The sequence below is a fragment of the Equus przewalskii genome, chromosome X (assembly GCF_037783145.1).
Source record: "Equus przewalskii isolate Varuska chromosome X, EquPr2, whole genome shotgun sequence".
Classification (NCBI taxonomy): Eukaryota; Metazoa; Chordata; class Mammalia; order Perissodactyla; family Equidae; genus Equus; species Equus przewalskii.
Genome location: NC_091863.1, coordinates 78,389,754 through 78,409,884, shown reverse-complemented (window position 1 = coordinate 78,409,884; position 20,131 = coordinate 78,389,754). Strand labels below are relative to the sequence as shown.

The window sequence follows — 20,131 nt, the reverse complement described above, 5'->3', positions numbered from 1 at the left end:
CATTTGGTCTATTTTCAGTCATCATTCTACTCAGCTTTCTGCAGGAGGTGACCCAGCTGACGTCCTCCACTCTGAAATTCTTTCTACCTTTAGTCTTCTAGGTATCACTTTTTGCTGCTTCTCTTCCTCCCTTTCTGACCATTCTTTTCCTCAGTGTCTTTTGTTGATTCCTCTATTTGCCTCTTGAACACTGTAATTCCCAAATGCACTATTCTTGGCCTTCTTTACCTCTCATTGGTCATACCCTTCCTGAGTAATTCTCAAGTTTCAACAACCCTATATGTGCAGATGTCACCCCGTTATCTGTCATCCCCAGCTTCAACCCCTCTTGCTTTCGTGTATGTGTGTGTGTGTGCAGAAGGACACGTAAGCTTCTATCTAAAAACCTCTGCTGGCTCTCTGTTACAATAAATTTTCACCATTGTCATTGTCCGCTTCCATATCTCCACTGCATGTAGTTGCCATTTCCTTTATCTGAAATGCCTGTTCCTCTGGTTCTCCTCCAAACAAACTACTATTCATCCTCCAAAACACAGCTCAAATGCCACTCTCATCACAAAACCTTTCTTGAATTCACTAGGCAGCTAGTTGCTCTTTTAGCACGTTCTGTATACTTATATCATAGCTTTTATATTGTGTATATATCTGTCTTCCTGATGAGACTCTCAGTTCAGTTCTTGAGGGCAAGACCAAGGTTTTATCCATCTTTGCACTCCAGGGCCCTAGCACCATTGCCTGGCCCCTAGGATTTGATCAATAAATATTATTTTGGATGAATGCCATGTTTTTGTTTGTTTGTTTATCTGCTTGTGTTGCACCATTTTTTACTAGTTTGAATTGCACATTACAATTTAATAACTGTAATATAGACAAAATGGGTTTTAGTGGGTTAGTCTAAGACTTGAACACTTACAAAATAAAGACTGAGGAACCTCATGGGAAAGAGCTCATCCTGAGGGAGAAAGACGTAAACAAGCTTAGAATGAATGACCAGCTTGACCTAATAATAATCAAACAGAAACAAACACAAAATCCCAACAGACCTTGGTCATCAAAAGAGGAGGATGACTCTGAGTATCACATGGGATCTGTCATGGGCTTGTCATTAGCCTTGCTGGATAGGGCCAAATCCTATGGAGATCAAGAGGGCTGTTAACTGAAAACCGAAAGCTTTTTCTCTAATAATGTCTGTAAGACTTTGAGGCATAAGTAGTACTTCTTGGTACACTGGTGGAGTGCCACACTAAAGGAAAGAGAGGCATTTCCCCCCACTTCGCCACTGACCACTGTCCAGCTTTGGCATAGTGAAGGCACAGTGTGCCAGCTCCTACAGCAAACAGCAGGCATGGAAATGCACGGTATTATAGGTGGAGGTGGACAACAGGGTGGGTGACTGTGTTTGCAAAATGCCCCAAGAACTTCCAGAAATGCTTCAGAGATCCCTTATAGGCAGCTGAGGTCCTGAATGTGCATGTGAAGACAAGAGCCAGGAAAATTCGGGTTATGCTGCTGATGCAAGGCAGGGAGGACTAGGAAAATGTGGATTCTGTTTTGCTGTAAAGATATTTTCCCTAATCCTTAGAGTTTGTTCTTTTCTTCTGTTGAATATCATTGTTTCTTGCCCCTTATCTGTTCTCAAATGGTAAATTATATCTTCTCATTTATACCGTTATCTTGCTGATCCATAAAACTAGGATTGTGTGTCTCCCGAGTTTCTTCTGCTTTTTCAAACTTAGTTTTCTTGGTAGCCCTGTGTGGTTCTGAAACCAAATTACATTTATTCTGTTTCCTGGTTTCGTAATGCTTCTCTCGTGTGTGCGTTTTTTTTAATGTCTAGAACTATATATCAAAATCTAGTCATAGCTGAAATAGTTAGGTTAGACATCTATCTACCGCCGAGAAGCCTGTTCATCTTTACTTACAGTGGGCAAGGAATGAAGAAGATAAGTTGGTGGAGGGAGGAGAAGCAAGTTCCAAGTATCTATAGTATTCAGTAATAAAACATACGTGACATTGTGTCTTTATTTTAAGTGAGGTTTTCACTCCTGCCAGGTTTTTCTCTACGTGTTTCTTTTTCCTCCAAAGCTTACCTTTGATCTTATAATGACAAAGTCAGGGATACTGATGGGCAATTCTTTACAAAGTGGATTGTAAACATATGGAATGTACTATCTTAAGTGCTAACAAAGAAGGTCCAGAAAGATTTACCAAAATTCATAGATGATAGATCCATACTGGCTTATTAAGGAAAACTGAGATGCTCCTTTCACCCACCAAATTTCTAGAGAGCATAATTCTAGAGACACAAAGGCGACAGGCAAGGGGGCGGGGGAAGTTATTCTAACTCCTGTGCTGCACCAGCACATGAGTCTCATCTCATTACGGCACAAAGATCGCGTTGTAATTTTATCAGATGGTTTACATTCATGTTTTCCCAAACGGTATGTGAGCTCCTCGAGGCAAGTGTCCTATTTGTCGTTGCATCCTCAGTCCCTAACCCAGGACATGACACACAGGAGGCATTCAATAGAATTGCTCAATTGTTGAATGAATATTATCCATCCCTACAGCCTCACCATCTACTCACTGCTTAGTTCCTGCATTCGGGCTCCCAGTTCCATCCCAATATTGAAAAGATGCTCTTAAAAAGTCATTAGAAAGCTCTCAAGTGGCAGATCATTTGTCATTATCCTCTTTGATTCCACTATAGCATATGTCATTGTTGAAAATGCCTACCTTTTCTGCCTTCTTAATACTTCCCTCTTCCTTTGCTTCTAGAACAATAATGTCTTGATTCCCCTCCCACTTGCCCAACTGCTCGTTGACTAGTTCTACTTTTAGCCCCTAAGTGGAGGCATTTTCAAGATTCTGGTTTAAGATCTCTTTTCTCCTAACAATCATTCCAACAATCTCTTCCATTTCCACACTATAACCAGAAATCTCACGAACTCAACCATCTTGTGATGACATCTACACTTAGATTTCCAAGAAACTTCTGGACATCTTGACCTCAATGCTCTGCTACCACTTTCAGTTTCACTCGCCCAAAACTGGATCTATCTTCTATCACCACTCCTTTTCCTCATATTAATAGTTTTCTCTCGTAACCCAATTGTCCTCCTAGCTAATCAAACTCAAAACCCCAGGATTATTTTTGACTCCTGGCTTCTCCTCTTCCCCTAAATTATCTCCTTTGACTAATAATATGACAGTAGAATTCTAATTCATCACTCGCACTCCTGTAGATTAAATGTCCTACTATATAACTTTGATCTTGTTCCTTCACCGCTTAAAAACCTTCAACACAAACCCACTGCCTAAAGATTTATGTGCTAACATTTTAGTCTCTTATTCAAGCACTCTATGATGTGGCACCAACCTGCTTTTCCAGAATTATCAGCATACTTTTAAACTTTATAGAGCCTATTTTCTTACTAGCTGCACTATTTGCCATTCTCCCAAAATGCTTTGCACTTTCTCACCTCTGTATTTTTCTTTGTTTTTTTTTTTTGAGGAAGATTAGCCCTGAGCTAACTGCTGCCAATCCTCTTTTCGCTGAGGAAGACTGGCCCTGAGCTAACATCCGTGCCCATCTTCCCCTACTTTATATGTGGGATGCCTACCACAGCATGGCTTGCCAAGTGGTGCCATGTCCGCACCCAGGATCCGAACCGGCGAACCCCGGGCCTCTGAAGCAGAACGTGTGCACTTAACCGCTGCGCCACTGGGCCAGCCCCTGTATTTTTCTTAACGACATTTCATTTGACTAAAATGCCCACTATTCCCACTTCCAGCTCCCACTGCTCAAATCCATACTCATCCTTCAAAGCCTTTTCCTCCATGATTCTTTTTCTGATACATCCAGTAAAGCATGATATTTCCCTATGAACTCACATGGTATGTTATTAACCCCTCTTGTATAATAGCTATGATCATCTGCCTTATTCTGTGGCCTTTCTGTACCTTTTATCCCTCCTACAAGACATAGGGGTCTTATAACTAAGTAAATCATACTTTAATTATTTCTGCATCTTCCATCATGTCTAGCATATTACTTTTCACAGGACAGATGTACAATAAATGAATGAATGTTTAGGGGGTCATTTCTTAATCTCTGAGTTTGATATCATAAAGCCCATAATCTGGGTTGATATTCAGCCAGTACACACCGGTACAACCATAGTGGCTACTTACTGCCTGTGTACATTCTGACTGGTTGGGGCCTGCACTATCCCAGTTACTAATATTTTCAATATCACTCCTGATATGATATTCTCCTTTGAAATGTCTTGTGTGCCCTTAACTGAAATAGTGCACTCAGCTGAATGGGCTAGAGGCAATATTTGAGAGCTCCTTCTGAGTTATCTAATGTGGTAGCTCTTGGGGAGGAGACACAGGCTCGGCGTGGCAGACTTGTGATTTACGCGACTAGTCATACCATTTGTTAACATTTTGATTTTCTAATGAAGAATACAGACTATCACTTTATTTTGTTCAAATATGGAATTAAGAACACTGCAATGAGAAGTATAATTGGAGAGGTCTGTGTTTTACACACCACAACGTCCATCTTAAGCGACGAGAATAGAGATAACAAGCCGAGCAATACTTTGCTGTTTGAGGTTGACTTGGATTTCCGAGCTTTTGGCTATTTCCTCTTATTTTACTTTCCTTAGAGAAAATAGCCTTCATTATAATTTGTTTTTTCTGCTTTTATTTCATCACGTTGAAGTGGAGGTTATTGGAGAGGAGCAAGGATGCCGGTGTTGAACAGTGAAGGTGTAACAATATAAAGTCAATGGGATCTTGGAAAGGAACCAAATAAGGTGCCTAAGAAAGCAAAAACAAAAGGGTGCCAGCAGGAAAAGATGATCTAGCTAGGCAAGGCAGAAACAGGGAGGAAATCTGGAAAAGTCCCCAGTTCTGTTGCTTCTACAAACAGGCAAGCAGACGGAAGAGTCTGGGCAGACTTGTCAGCTCTGTGCCTGCCTTCCCTTGTCCCTCGCTTCAAGCTCTGATCTCCAAGATGCTTCCCTAATCATTGCCATTGTCTGTCTCCTAGTGTCTTTGGACATTCGCATTGGCTGCTGCCATTTGGAATAACTGCCAAGGCTAAATGGACTGGTATTTTTGACCCTATATTGTTCACAGAGGCACCCCAGCTACAAACCAAAGGAGATCCCAGAGGCACCCCAGCTACAAACCAGAGGAGATCCCAATTTAGATTACTTGGAATCAGTACTATAAAATTATGCAGTTTGTGAATATATTCTTGGTGTTTCACAGTTGACAACACTGTATTCCCTTGAGTACCAAACTCACAGAAACCCGATGGAGTGATCTCTCTCTCCTGGTACCGTCTTTCTAGAGGCAATTTGAAGTGTGAGACTAATCAGACAGGGGCCTTAGCAAATGTGTTCTAAAAAGAAACAGCCTAGAAAGATGGTAGAAGTTCTTTTATGGCACAGAAGAACATGCTTTTATTTATCAGTTGCTTAGCAGAGAACTGAATTGATATAAATAGTATTTCATTTTGTTTTTCACTGACTATTAATGCTCTGATAGTTCAAGAAAGCAGTGAAGGGTTCTGTTTTCCTTAAGAGGTGGAAGGGGCCTCTGATGGCATGGTAGAACATTCTCATTCTACAGACAAAGACTGAGGATAAACGGAACGGCTGCCTCAGAGTTACAGATCAATAGTGCTCTTAACATTCTACCATGTAGCATTACCTTAAAAGATTACTATGAACATATAAATAAAGATTTTTCCTTTCTTCCCTCCAGTCTTCCACTCTTTCTGTAGGCCACCTTCAATGTCTTCAAACACCTAAAGCAGTCTCACACTCCAACCAAAACACTTCTCTCCTATCAACCTAATCTTACCTTCAGGCTAATCTACCCATCAGGATTCACCCAAACGTGAAAAAGAGGAATATAATTTATATCATCTTCTGCCATGAATTTCACCATTGCCAAAAGCTTTCCTGGACAACTCTGTGCTGGGCACCATTTCTTTCACTGGTTTGTTGGAGTACAAATGGTTTTGCAAGCCACCAATTTCCATTCTAATGCCATATGATAGTTTTCAGTCCAAATACAGAATACTTTTTGAATTGCAGACTATTCAAGGCAAACCTTATTAATCTAAATTAAGTAGAGTTGACATATTTATTATTAATTTTCCTTTTTTCCTTTACTTCTCCATATAGCTTTATAGCCCATGCAGAGAACTTTCAAAATCAACACACCTAATTTCTTCCTCTACTTCAAGAAAGATATGACCTAAAAAAATAAAAACTCACTTAGAGTAGATGGACAGCTCCGCCTACTTGAATGATCCTGAGAGGAGCTATGATTTACCTCAGCCATAGAGCGTATCAACAGAGATGGCGGCCAACTTTCTAGTTCCACTTCAGTGAGGGAGGTTTCTTGGCTTCTTTTGTCTTTTTCTTCCCCTGAGATCAATTTTCACAGTGTGGTTTTGTTATTAATCAAAAACACACACAAAAAATGGGTTCCAACGCTTCGGGATTTTTGGAAATCTTGGCTTATCTGTGCCTCTCCTCTCTTTCTTAAACATGGAGAATGGAGAATAGACTGTATGACAAAGCGAAAGCAGCCTCTAGAAAGAAGCATTATCTTGATTTCCTTACCTGTAAATAGCTAATGTGACATCCTTAGGGCCAATTACTTTTAACGATTTAATTACATTTATGGTTTTAAACCGCCTTCCACCCAAACCACATGCTCATAAAATAACAATTAAAAATATTTAATATTAAACACAGTGGGAGTCTTTGTTTCTGAATTTTTTTTACACAGTCTACAGTTATTTGAAGCTACTTTCACTAGGTTGAAACGTGCGATCACGTAGATACAGGAGGCTGCTGAGATTTCACACATGAACGGAGTTCAGCTGTTAAAAAAAGGTCTTCATGGGGAAGGGTTTTTTTTGTTTTCGTTCCTTGGCTCGGAACATTCACATTTTACAATACCATGTGAGCTGGAATAGGTTTTACCTGGATTCCTTGGGATCCGCTTTCTGCGGTCTCGGAATGCTGCACCTGATTGTAGGGCTTCTAGAAGATTATCCATCACGCCAGTCTCATCACCCTCTGGAGGAAAGGAGAAATCGGAATTAATCTTGGAGCAATTAAAGTTAAACTACAGGAAAATAAAGGGAAAAACTCCTGTCAGATTTACATAATACCCCTAAATTAAAGACATATATCTGTTTTAACATAATGGATCCTGTCAGTTTCTGGCACCACAGACTACTTTGCTTATTACGCGCCATTAAGCAAAATTCATGCCAATCCCACTGTTCTTTCAACTTAAAGACCTTGTCTTTTGTATTATTGATGACACGCTCAGTATGCAAATAAACAGTAGCTGATCAGCTACTGCTGCCTTCCTGTTAAGATTCTTATAAGATATTCCTAAGCAAGAAACCACTGACCCGGCTTAATGCAATCAATGCGCAGGGCGGGATTTGATGAAGCGGAGTTACACAAGGTTAAATACTGATTGTATTAATACCTTCAGCATTCAACCTTCATCAGCGATGATCTCAAAAGACACTATTTGCAAAACACATTTGCATTCAATTCCTATCTAATCCATATTCTTTACCCATTTCCAAATGCTGACATCGCAGAAGGAAAAGGTGGCCACATCATCTGAAAGGCCACATTTTACATTTGAGAGACATTAGCCAGAGTCTCATCATCCCTTTTAGAATGCTGTTGTGTTTCCAGACTTCCTATGGGAGAGAACTGTTAAGAATCCATCAGCGGAGCGCTTAAAAGATGTTCATGGAAATTCCTAATGGAAACGTATTTAAAACATTTTACTCTACTTTTATCTTTGACAACTCTGACCATCAAAAATACTTTTAAGATTTGTTAGAGTATTTGTCGCAAGGTGTTAATTGCAAGAAACTCTCTGTTACACTGTGGGTAATTCACAGCGAGCTGAGGCCCCTCTTCCTAACTGGCCTAGCTGATGAAAAGGACCTAATAGATGGTGAATTTGCGTGGTAGCTAAATGTGTGGGTCTGCGGTAGAGGATATTAGTAGGCAGGTGGGTTAAGAGAAGAAAAAGGGAGAGGTGAGGGAGAAGAAATTGCTTCTGATGCTATTTCAAAGTTAAATTTAAATCCTACTTTGTTTAAAGAATTGACTATGGGGTATCATCACAGAAAAAAAATATTCACATACGGGGCAAGAACAAGCTAAAATGGCTTTAGATTACTCTCTTCATTGTACTTGAGATTTCTTCAATGTTACAATCATTTCTACTTTTAAAATGAATTCTCTAGGACAGGATATTGAATGAAAAAATAAAGGGAAACACAGAGGTTCTCAGGTCTAATATTTGGTGAAAACAGGAAAAATAAAGGGAAAGTAGAACCCAGCGGCTAAAGAGGGAAAGGGAACTGTGCACTTTTAGGAATATTAAGGTTGCAGACACATCTGAACCATTACTTGCTCTTTACAATAGAAAGGAAAGAGGAACTGAAAGTAGTTTGGCATGGCTGGAATGTATCTTGGAAAATTAAATTTTATGCAGTAGGCACTTTACATTTGTTACAGCTTTTAATCCTCCCAATGACACACTGAAATCGGTATTATTTCTGTTTTTCATCTGGGATACTGAAACGTAAAGAGTTTAAGCATCTTGCTCCCAATCACATAGTTGGCATGTGCAGGGCCCAGGTATGAACCCAGATCAATGTGACACCAAGACCAGTCCTCTTTGCGTGACAGCTAGCAGAAGATGAAACAGTCTAGGCATATCGTGGCTAGATGCTGAAAGATCCTAATTCTGTGATATGGGTTTGGGCATTAACCGATAAGCCACCACTGTCCAAAAGATATATAATGTAGACCACAAATGTAAGGCACATAAATAATTTTAAATTTTCTAGTAGCCATATTCAAAAAAAAGAGAAACAGGTGAAATTAATTTTAATATATTAAGTATATATTTAACTTAATATACACTAAATAGTATATGTTTTACATTCTTTTTATCACACTAAGTCTTAGACATCTATCATGTTTTTATTTCAGCACAGTTCACTTCAGATTTGCTGCATCTCAAGTGTTCAGTAGTTTTATGTGGCTCAAGGCTACTGTATTGGGCAGCGCAGCTATAAGCAATAGAAAGTGACTGATCAGATTTACAATTTAGAAGGACTTGTCAGACAGCACTATGGAGGATGGCTCAGAGGATGGCATGACAGAAGGGAGGGAGATGTTGAGGAGTGCAATGCAATTGTCTAAGTAAGAGATAAAGAGCTGAACTAAAGGGATAGCAGAGTGAATGGAAGATAGATATTTTGAAGGTATTAATACAGTCAATAGGACCTGGCTGGAAAGGTGAAATCAAGAGAGAAGGAAGGATTCTAGATGACCAGGTATTAACGGGTTTGAGAAAATGTTATGACATGAGATTTTTGTTTTTGAGGAAGATTAGCCCTGAACTAACTGCTGCCAATTCTCCACTTTTGTTGCTGAGGAAGACTGGCCCTGAGCTAAAATCCATGCCCATCTTCCTCTACTTTTTTTTTTATATGTGGGACGCCTACCACAGCATGGCGTGCCAAGCGGTGCCATGTCTGCACCTGGGATCCGAACCAGTGAACCTCGGGCCACCAAAGCAGAACGTGCGCACTCAACCGCTACACCACCAGGCCGGCCCCGAGATTTTTTTATTTTGAGGAATATCTAAGTAGAGATATCCAGTAAGAAGTTGAAAATATGAGTCTGGAACCCAAGAGTGGAGTCTAGGCTGGAGCTAAAGATTTGAGTGTTGCTGGAAGATGGATGAGTTCACCATGAGATAGTGGATGAGAACAGGAAGGGGCATAAGATGCAATCGCTGAGGACTCCAATTTTACTAGGCTGTTAGGAGAAGCAGAACTGTGAGAAGACATGGAAGGAATCTTTAGAGATACGGAAGTACAACCAGAAGAGAACCACAGTACAACTGAATTTCACGTATCCTTATAAAAACAGTCATTACAACGACTATATAGAAAGATGAATATATGTATACAAGTGAAAAGCACAGAATACAAAACAGCATGTATTTATGATTTTACATAAATAATATGCAAACACGAAAAAGTTTTTACAACATAATGACATTATGGATGCCATTTCATTAAAATTCTTTAATGCTACTATATTGTGTATAGACTAAAAAGATGGAAAAAACCAAATATGACATAAAGTAGAGAGGAATTAAAAATAAATCCCTTTGCTTAATTTAGTGGTTGCCATCTGATCACACTTATCAAAATATGCTAGATCACTGTTTCTCAACTTTTTTTCATTATTGCTTCCCCCCGTCCCCCAAGGAGCCTTTATAGACATCTTTTTCCTAATCCCCCCACCAATAAAATTTAATACCACAGATATACTGTGTATCTGTGTACGTAATGAGGCCCTTTGGAGAGCCACAAACCATTGTAACATCTAAGATTCTTCTCTGCCCACCTCCCCAAGAACCAATATTCATCCCCTTGGGAGTGATACTGCCCCTTCTGAGAAGGCGTATGCTAGATGGTTCTGTTAAGACAACAACAACAAAAAGCCAGGTCTCTGTAAACATCACTGATGTATTAAAGGAAAGAAATGTAGGCTTCAGTCCACCATTACTTTTTCATTCATTTCATGACAACCTTCAAAGGAGCTGAGAGGTTGTCATGTAATCTCCAAGCCTAAGGAATGAAGGTTTTATGAATATACCATAGAATTGATTTATATTTCAATTAGTCTCCCTAAAACAAAATGGAGGCCAACATGATCATTTGAAAGAAATTATTCTTCATTTGAAAGAAATTTCAATGAAATTTGGTATATGATTGAATTGTGTAAAGTTGACGGCTCACTTAGAATTTCCAAGTTCACAGAATCATTAATTCTTACTTAAATGTGATTAGTAGTGAGTAGCTACTTTTATTTTTAGTTTTGGGTCTATGAGGTAAAACTCAGGAAAAAATCTAAGTTTTTTTTTTTTTAAAGGAAAATAGCTTTATTGAATTACATAGAAAAATGTGTTTACTTACAATGCCTATTTTACTGAGTGAAAGAATACCAAGGAGAAATTTGGTAATGCTTTTTAGCCACTAAAATAGTAATATATGGGCATGTCTGAGAAATAACAATTTGGAGGCCAGTTTCTAATCTTTCATCCTGAAATTACATCACAGACAGCATTAAGGAGCTAGGTGGGCTGGTTGCAGTCCTGTGGGCTCTGTGTGAGGTACTTATCTTTGGGCAAAATGAAAGGCATGGGTTGTACCTTCTATTTCATGTTTCCAACAGTGTTGGTCATTCTGTGGATGTTGAATGCCTGCTGATCTCAATTTTCAGCATCAACAGTTACCTGTGTTGTGCTGACTTAATTTCCCCAGAAGAGTTTGGAGATGCCACCGATTAAAATTAGCACTAGGTAAATTAATTATCTCTGCTACACCTTTGTGCAAGACTGTTCCCCGATGGCTAGCACAAACTTATTTAAAGGCAATTCTCTATGGGTTTCTCACATTTCTGCACATTTTGTGAGCACAGGCATTGATGGCCTTTGTTCTGGACTATCTGTTCAGGGATGTCTTTATAGTGAAAAGCCTTGAAAGACATACTGTCTCCCTCCAGAGCAGAGGGTAGGTTTGTTTGCTTTGAAAACTAATTATGGCTCCCTCCAGGGCACATGTCAGGTAGATTTGCTTCCAGTCTACTATAAAAGATTTAGGTTTCCTAAGCTGGGGTTCCTCAGCAATGACACAAACACACTGTGTGCACAGCATCCACCTGAGCCCACTGCGGTGTCACCCTACGGGGGCTGGAAGGCAAGGGAAAGCAGTGCAAACATGAAGCTTACACTGCTTGCTGTACTGTGAATAAGAGAGTTCTTTGGCTCTGATCCAGGAGTCTTGTGTCTTCTACCAGCATCCCTGAAACTGTGGTAGGCTGACATTTTAGCATGCAAGCAAGGTAAAATCTCTGAGCCTTCACCGTTTTTGACAATACTCTGAGCTATCCTTTCTTTTTTATCAAACATTATTAATTAGAATATCCTTTATTCGTCTAGGAACCTCTAGGAACCTAGTGCCTTGGACTTCGCCATTAACTAAGGACCAACTCCACTTCATTATTCCTCAAAAGTGACTAAACTAAAGCTAAGAGTATAAAAATCATTTCCTAAGATTCTAACAACCTAGGCACAATGGCTTTAATTCACTATTATAGCCTCCTTGAATTCTCAGTTGTATAATTAAGGCTTTCTGGAAAAGTTGAGCTGCTCAACGTTGAAGAAGTCGCCATCAACCAATCAGTGTAAAGTGACCCAAAAGAAACAAAAGATGTCTTACTGAGGGTAGGACTCTACCACATGAGATAATACTATGTAGATTAAATCATTTTTTTCCTTTTTTTTTAAAGATTGGCACCTGAACTAACAACATTGCCATCAATGCCTGTGCTCACAAAATGTGCAGAAATGTGAGAAACCCATAGAGAATACATCTATCGGTAAGAGTAATAGTAATACCACCAATGAGTCAGCAATTTAAAAAGTTCAAACCACTTGGCAAAGCACTAAATCAACAGACATGACAAAAACCTGAGCAACTTGTACTGCAGTCCGCAAGCATCTAGAAAGCCTCTACCTGACGGGAGGTTTTTGTTAGTTTGCAGTTTAATTGGAAGTGAGTGAAGAATGGAGATAATGGTGACTTGGAAAACCGACAGATGGCAACTAAGATGATAGTCTAAGAAGTTATTTACGGCCATGAAAAGTGTTTAGGAAAATCAAGATATTATTCCAAAGAGACTAAAAGAGGGCATAAATAGAATGTATAAAGTTCTAAGGGAAATACTGGAGGCAGATGTTCCTGTTCGAAAGAAGAAAGTTTTCAAGAGGGAAAAGAGGACACAGGAGCTTAGAAGAAATTGCCAGAAACCACAGGATGAGCTAGGGGCAGTGTAGTAATCACATTGTGCAGTAGTTGAAAATTTGGAAAACAAAACAGAGAAATATTATGCTCCCAGGTTGAGGCCGTGCACAGTGGTATGCACCAGAAAGCAAAATTAATCTCAGAGGGATTAAAGTGAAAACTATAGGGGGGAATGTTGGTCAGAGAGTTCATTCATTCTGTTATCTCATTTCCTTGCCAGGGCAGGTAATTAACAGTTTCCTATAGTGAGGTAAATCACCATATCCCTGATAAACTTCATAGTGAATACTACTCTTCCTTAATAATTTTAATTTAAGGTTAATGTGTTCAGTCACTTTGTCATGAAATACAAACTGTATTAGGGGGTCACAACATAAATGGATAGTCCACTCAAAAGTGATGAAGGGTGAAGGATGAAGTGATTTCTCCCCAAATATCTACATGCTAGGTGCTACCTAAAAGTTTGCCAGGGGAACTGAGTTGGTGAATTAACTTTCCCTGATGTATTTGCACCTTAAAGAGGAGCTTGTTAACACAAATGAATGGATTTTTTTTTTTTTTTTTGGTGAGGAAGACTGGCCCTGAGCTAACATCTGTTGCCAATCTTCTTCTTTTTGTTTACTTCCCCAAAGCCCCAGTACATAGTTGTATATCCTAGTTGTAGGTCATTCTAGTTTTCTATGTGGGATGTTGCCTCAGCATGGCTTGATGAGCAGTGTGTAGGTCCGTACCCAGGATCCAAACCAGTGAACCCCAGGCCACAAAAGCAGAGCATGCAAACTTAACCACTATGCAACCGGGCTGGCCCCAGTGAATGGATTTCTAACAGTAGAGTTTCAGCAAAGGAACGTTTTTGGCCAAAGGCAGCTTTTTGGCAGCTTGCCTATGGTAAGACAGCTTGATAGTAAATGATAGGTAAAAAATAATGTTTATGTGTATTCCTTTTTTTTCCAGTTACGTATATGCTAGGAGATTAAGAAAAGAAAATTACACATTCTATAAATAAACAAACACCCAATAAACCTGAATGTTAATGCTTACCAGAAAACCACTGTTGACGCCTCTGGTAAAATATCACACATTCGATATTTTAAATTATTAATATTTCAAAGAGACCTTTGAAATACTCTGTGTGTCTTATCAGAATCCATCATTTACTAAGGGCAGGGAAGACGTGTGAAGGGAAAACGAAGCAAAAAGAAACTTGGAAAAAGAAGAAATTTACCTCAGTTCAAAACCATCCACAAAAGCAAATCTAAATTACTTTCTGAAAAGATAAAACCAAGTTGTTTGGGGAGGTAAGAATATTAATAATATCTACCATTTATTGAGAGCTTACTATATGTCAGGCCCTGCTCTGAGGTATTTACACTGAATCTCCACACCAACCTATCTTCCAGGTAAAGAAACTGAGGCATACTTAGGAGAAGCAACTTGCTCAAGGTCACATGGCTGGGAGGTGACAAAACCAGCATTAGAACCCAGGGACCACGTCTCCAGAGTAGGAGTTGGCGAACTACAGCTCTAGAGGCCAAATCCAGCTTACCAGCTGTTTTTGTATGGCCCACCTGCTAAGAATGGTTTTCAAATTTTAAACGGTTTTTAAAAGACCAAAAGAAAAATAATATTTTGTGCTACGTGATCATTTCACAAAATTCAAACTTCAGTCCATAAGTTTTATTGGAAGATAGCCATGCTCATTTATTATGTATCATCTATGGCTGCTTTCACGTGACAACAGCAGAGTTGAGTAGTTGTGACAGAGACCTTTTGGCCTGTGAAGCCTAAAATCCTTAACTTTCTGGCTCTTTACAGAAAAAGTTTACTGACCCCTGCTCTAAAGTACACACTCTCATTATCAACACCACACCAGGTAAAGACACTTGTGGAGCTCGTAATCCACCTCTGAGGTGTTGAAGGACCTTGGCAAGCGCCATCTCCGTAAAACAATGCCTCAGCATGGTGGAAGGTGGGAAAGAACAGGAACAGTCAAGGCAAGTCTACTTGAAATGGAGATGCTTCCATTTAGAGGACCAAAGTTGAGAATGAGACAGGAATATAAAGCAACGATTATACATACACTTGTATCTGGATCTCCATTTACATTTAAGAGTCCTTGAAGGCCAGTTCCAAAACAGTTACAAAAATGGAAGAGAGTTTTTTCAAAGGCCATTGGGAGACCTGCTTTCCAAGTTTTGATTTCCTGTCTGAAAACCAGCCTCTGACTACCACGGAATAAATTCAGCTCCTTTACAGAAGACCTAGCTCCTTATCCATGGACTTCAACTCGACTATCATAGCAGAATACAACGCCGTACAATAAGCCTAAGCACGTCCATAAGAGATATAAACACAAGCCTGGTGGTGGAGAAGAGAGGGAAAGGGTAGTTTCAGCTCCCAGAGCATCACCATGAGGTCAGTGGATACCTGTATCTTCCTCAGTGCCTAGCACAGGCACAAGCTAAGCGTGGGATGGAAGTGGCTTTTCAAGAATGGTTCTCACGAGAGTACAGTCAGGCAGTTTTAACAAATGTCACACGCCACAGCAATAATGACAGCCCACCACCAAGTATAAAAATGTTGTAAATGAGGGAACCAGTACTCTGAATTGCTGATGCTCAGAGTGCAGGAAACAAGTGGACAATTCATTAGTTGCTAGCCCAACTTTCAAAGTGTAGTGTTCTTCTTTTGATTACTAGATTCTACAGTGGGTCAACTCTCCAGGAAAATTCCTGCACAACTGCAGAAAGGCAATAACAACTCCATTCCACTTTTTGCACAGAAACTTAACTGTTGCTTATCTATTTTTTTTTTTTAAAGATTTTATTTTTTCCTTTTTCTCCCCAAAGCCCCCCGGTACATAGTTGTATATCCTTCGTTGTGGGTCCTTCTAGTTGTGGCATGTGAGACACTGCCTCAGCGTGGTCTGATGAGCAGTGCCATGTCCGTGCCCAGGATTCGAACCGACGAAACACTGGGCCACCTGCAGCGGAGCACGCGAACTTAACCACTCGGCCACGGGGCCAGCCCCTGTTGCTTATCTATTTTTAAAGTGAAAGGAGTCTTATCTGTGTGTGTGTGCACGTGTCTGACCACCTTATTTTTTGAATGCCCAGGGAATGGACATGGTTGCAAACTTATATGTCCTTATTACAGCTACCTCTTCCAAATTGAGGAGCATATCTTTTCTTTTTTTATCTTTTTTTTATGTGTGTTGGGAAGATTTGCCCTGAAATAATATCCATTGCCAATCCTTCTCTTTTTTTTGCTTGAGGAAGATTAGCCCTGAGCTCACATCTGCACCAATCTTCCTCTACTTTGTATGCAGGACGCTGCCACAGCATGGCTGATGAGTGTAGGTCCACGCCCAGGATCTGAACCTGCGAACCTGGGCCACCAAAGCAGAGTGTGCAGAACTTTAACCACTTGGCAACGGGGCCAGCACCAGCATATCTTTTCTTTAACATGATGATATTATACGCTTTTGCTTCTGTGAAAAAGCAAAAGTAGTTTGAAAATAGGTATGTATAACCAACTAGTTTATTGAGCAGTCTCAATTCAGTAAAAGTATAAACATAAAATTATTTTTCACTTTCTTTACCATCGCTCCCAGGCGTGCGATGTCAAATCTCCCTTTCATGTCCCTTCATGACATCTTGAGAAGATTTCGTAATTTTGTGGTTTTAGTTTAAATATTAATCTTATATTTGCTTCAAGATGTTTCCTTCCCCCATTGTTCATTAGTCTTTTGAACGCAGGTACCTGAAGGGGAGAATGAGCGGCATAATCTGATCCCCCTCTCACCTTCGCTCCCCCTCCTCTCTCATGGAGCTACTGGATCCCCTAGTGAGTTGGGGCAAGAAGGAAAAGGAAAAGACGGAATGTCTGTTGCTTAACTGGCTACCATTATAACCCTCTTGATAAACACGTTAGATGGCTTGCAAGCAACAAAGGTGCAAGTCTAGTGTAAGAATGCATGCAGAAGTAAGGAGGAACAGGAAATAGGCTTCAGCAGCTGCACGGCCAGGCCTCATGAAGAACTGAAACACCATTCAAGATACAACCATGACTCTAACCCTCCAGCTACAACAACAGCCCTAGTCATCCACTGATGTTATGACTTTGGTACCTTGACAGCCATTCTCACCTACCCACGTGCTCTACCTCGGTGCACCTAGTCATGGTATTTGTTTTAATTTTCTCTTCTGTCATTTGCAAACCAACTGTCTCTCTTTGTGTCTTTGAGTCCAAACTCTCCAAGAAAAATAATCAAACAGATTCACCAGTATATAACAGCCTTTTGGGAGGAGTGTTTATGATAAGCTATCTCTTAAAATAGACTAGCCTATAGATGGTTGTCCTTGGGTTAAGAATCAATCTCTGGCCCAATTTGAAAGCAGGAGAGGATCACATGGTACAAAGCATGGTCAGCAATGCTTAAGAGGCTGCCTATTGCCTCTGTCTCAGAAAAGGAGCTGAAAGTATGCACTTCTGATATGCATATTATCATAACTCAATAGTGTAATTTACATTGATGTTTCCAAATGAAAGAGGGAAGGATTTCCCTTTAAGCCTTGATCTAAATCCCTCAATAATTCCCTAAGAGGAGTTCAATAATCTGCTTCAGGAGAGAGCCAGCCCGACTCTGAGCATGGCTGGATTCTTTCTCCATCGGCTAGGATGGATTTGTCCTCCTAGCAATCTCACTGCTGTCTCCTGATGGAAATGAAACGAGCTGCTCAAAGACAATTATTTAGAAAGCAGACCCATGTGTCACTGGACAGTCTGTGGCCTTTCTTTCTTGGACTCTGGGAAGTGATCTCAGTTTCAAGGCTTTCAGTTCCCTTCTGTGATGGAGATGCCTTAATTCACATCCCTGCTATTAACTCTCATTCCCATTTCAGTTCCAAATCATCAGGTACCCCTGAATAATGTTATTTACAAAATTTCCCATCATTTCAGACTCAATGTGTCTAAGACTGATTTAATCATCCAGAGATTTCCCCACCCAACCACACCACTAATGACCTCTTAGCCCAATTTTCTCATTTCTGATTATCCCCCAGGCTTGGAACCCTTGAATGGCCTCTGGTATTTCTTTTTCATCTCCAAATTCAAACAGTACTAAGCTATACCACTTCTTCACAGGCAATATCTCACAGAACCAGTTTCCTCCCCCAGCATGTCACGCATCCCTTAACCTGGATCACAGCTGCATGAATCAACTTGTTGAATTCTCTGTTTCTAGTCTCTCTCATTACTAAACTATAATTTTAATCACATTATCCCCTTTTCCAAGATTCAATGTTCATCAGATCTGATCCAAACTCCATGGTCTCATTAATTGTTTCCAGATTTTTCTTTAGCTCCTTCAATCACGCCAGCCAGGCTATTTCTCGTTATCATTTTATACACACCCTGAGTGCTCACCCCTATATGTCTTCTCTCATGTGCCTAATATAGAAAAATAAAAAAATTAATGTAAATTTTAAAAAAAAAACAACAAAAGACAGATACTTTATACTTCCAAGCTTAAATGGATATAGCTTTTGGAAAGATTATTACATGAATATTAGCTCACCAGATCTATTCAAGGGGTCAAATTCCTAGAGTGAGTGCTTTGAAAACATAAATGACTTAAATTCAGGTAATTTAGACAATTTATACAACTAGATATTCACAATATTCTACTCTGTTAAATAATTAAAATTTGGATAGACCTTAATTATATAGTTTACTAAACAAAAGGAAGTTGGTCTCAATAGAAAAAATTTAATTTCAAAATAAATAAATAACTAAGTCCCTAAGGCAGATACTCATAGTAAATTTAACATACTGCTACTACCATTTAATTGAATTCAACCTTTAAATTAAAAAAGAAGACATATTAAAAATAATATGGTAATTGTATACTAGGTGGTATTGCCTTTTGGTGTTTCAAACAATCAAGGTAACAGTGATTAACCTCTTCATTACTTTATAATGTTCATCTGGGAAAAAATAGCTCTTCTGAGTTGAAATTTTCTCAAATTAAAACTCACGGAGCTCCTCAGAACACAGGGCAATAAAGTATAGGGTGCTTCATTAGAGGAAGTCTATAATTACAGATTACTGAGTAAATAATATGGATGCCATTGAATTACATGGGAGTCCATTAGTTAGTAGAAAATGGTAGAGAATTACAAAATTAGGCACCAATACCTCAGAGATATAATTATGTCAATTTCTGAACATTATGTGGCTCTTTTAAAATAAGTCATGGATGATAATTACCCTTAAATAACCTGCTAAAAGCTGGTAAAACCAGAGAAAACACTGGCATTTAAAGACAGTCATTCCGTGGAGCTTCACTTCGTAAGTGCTTTACTTTAAGTTGATGCATCTACTTGACCTCTGCATTTCTTTGATTTTTCTTTTTAAATGAAATAACTTCCATGGTTTATATCATATACTATTTTATGAAGTAACTATGTCGCTCTCTAGCTACCGTTGAGTAACTACCATTCATAAATATCGTTCTGTTTTATTGAAATGGATAGAGCTGTGGTCAGAGAAAGACTTAAAAATAGGCACTTAATTTCTTGCTCGGGATAAAGTCGAAAAGATTTACAATTTCAAATTTGTTTCGACCATGTCTCTTCTTGGGACAGCAGGCTCCAGAGAGGGAAGCAGGGAGGACGTAGACACAGTCAATGAGCACCACTTCAACCATACTCTCAGCACCTTCCCTACTTAGTTTTTAATTTCCTCCTTCAAGGAATCAACACATAAACCACTGGGCACTTACTCAGAGAACGGTACTGGGCAAAACCACGGACTGTAAGGCAGGCTATTAAGATTGTACTGCCACAAACAAGTAAACTGTGTACTGCTTCCTCTATGAAGTCTAATTTGGAAATGAACACAAGTTTTGGCTCAGAGCTCTGCCAGTCAAACCGAGTAAAAATGAAATACTCTGCGAAAATCTCTACCTGTTTGATATGTAATATATCTGAAGACCAGAGAGAAAAATATTGTAGATTTTTGGCTCTTTGAACAATAATATAATAGAACAGCCTACTTTTTGTGTTATATTTTGGGCATGGCTCAAGTGTTTGCAGAAGCCAAGGATCTACCATTTAGAAAAGCAAGTTATTTTTGTATAGTCCATATACTGATAAAATA

General features: G+C 39.4%; 1 protein-coding gene across 7 annotated transcripts in view; it reads right to left on the bottom strand.

Annotated features, from left to right (window-relative positions):
• DIAPH2 (diaphanous related formin 2) overlaps positions 1-20,131 on the bottom strand; it is an 816,328-nt gene that overhangs the window by 139,654 nt on the left and 656,543 nt on the right. For all 7 annotated transcript variants that reach the window (XM_070605395.1, XM_070605389.1, XM_070605392.1 and 4 more), the window contains one exon: positions 7,020-7,115. In XM_070605395.1, coding sequence (XP_070461496.1) covers positions 7,020-7,115 — 96 coding nt within the window. The remainder of the gene's footprint in view (positions 1-7,019; positions 7,116-20,131) is intronic.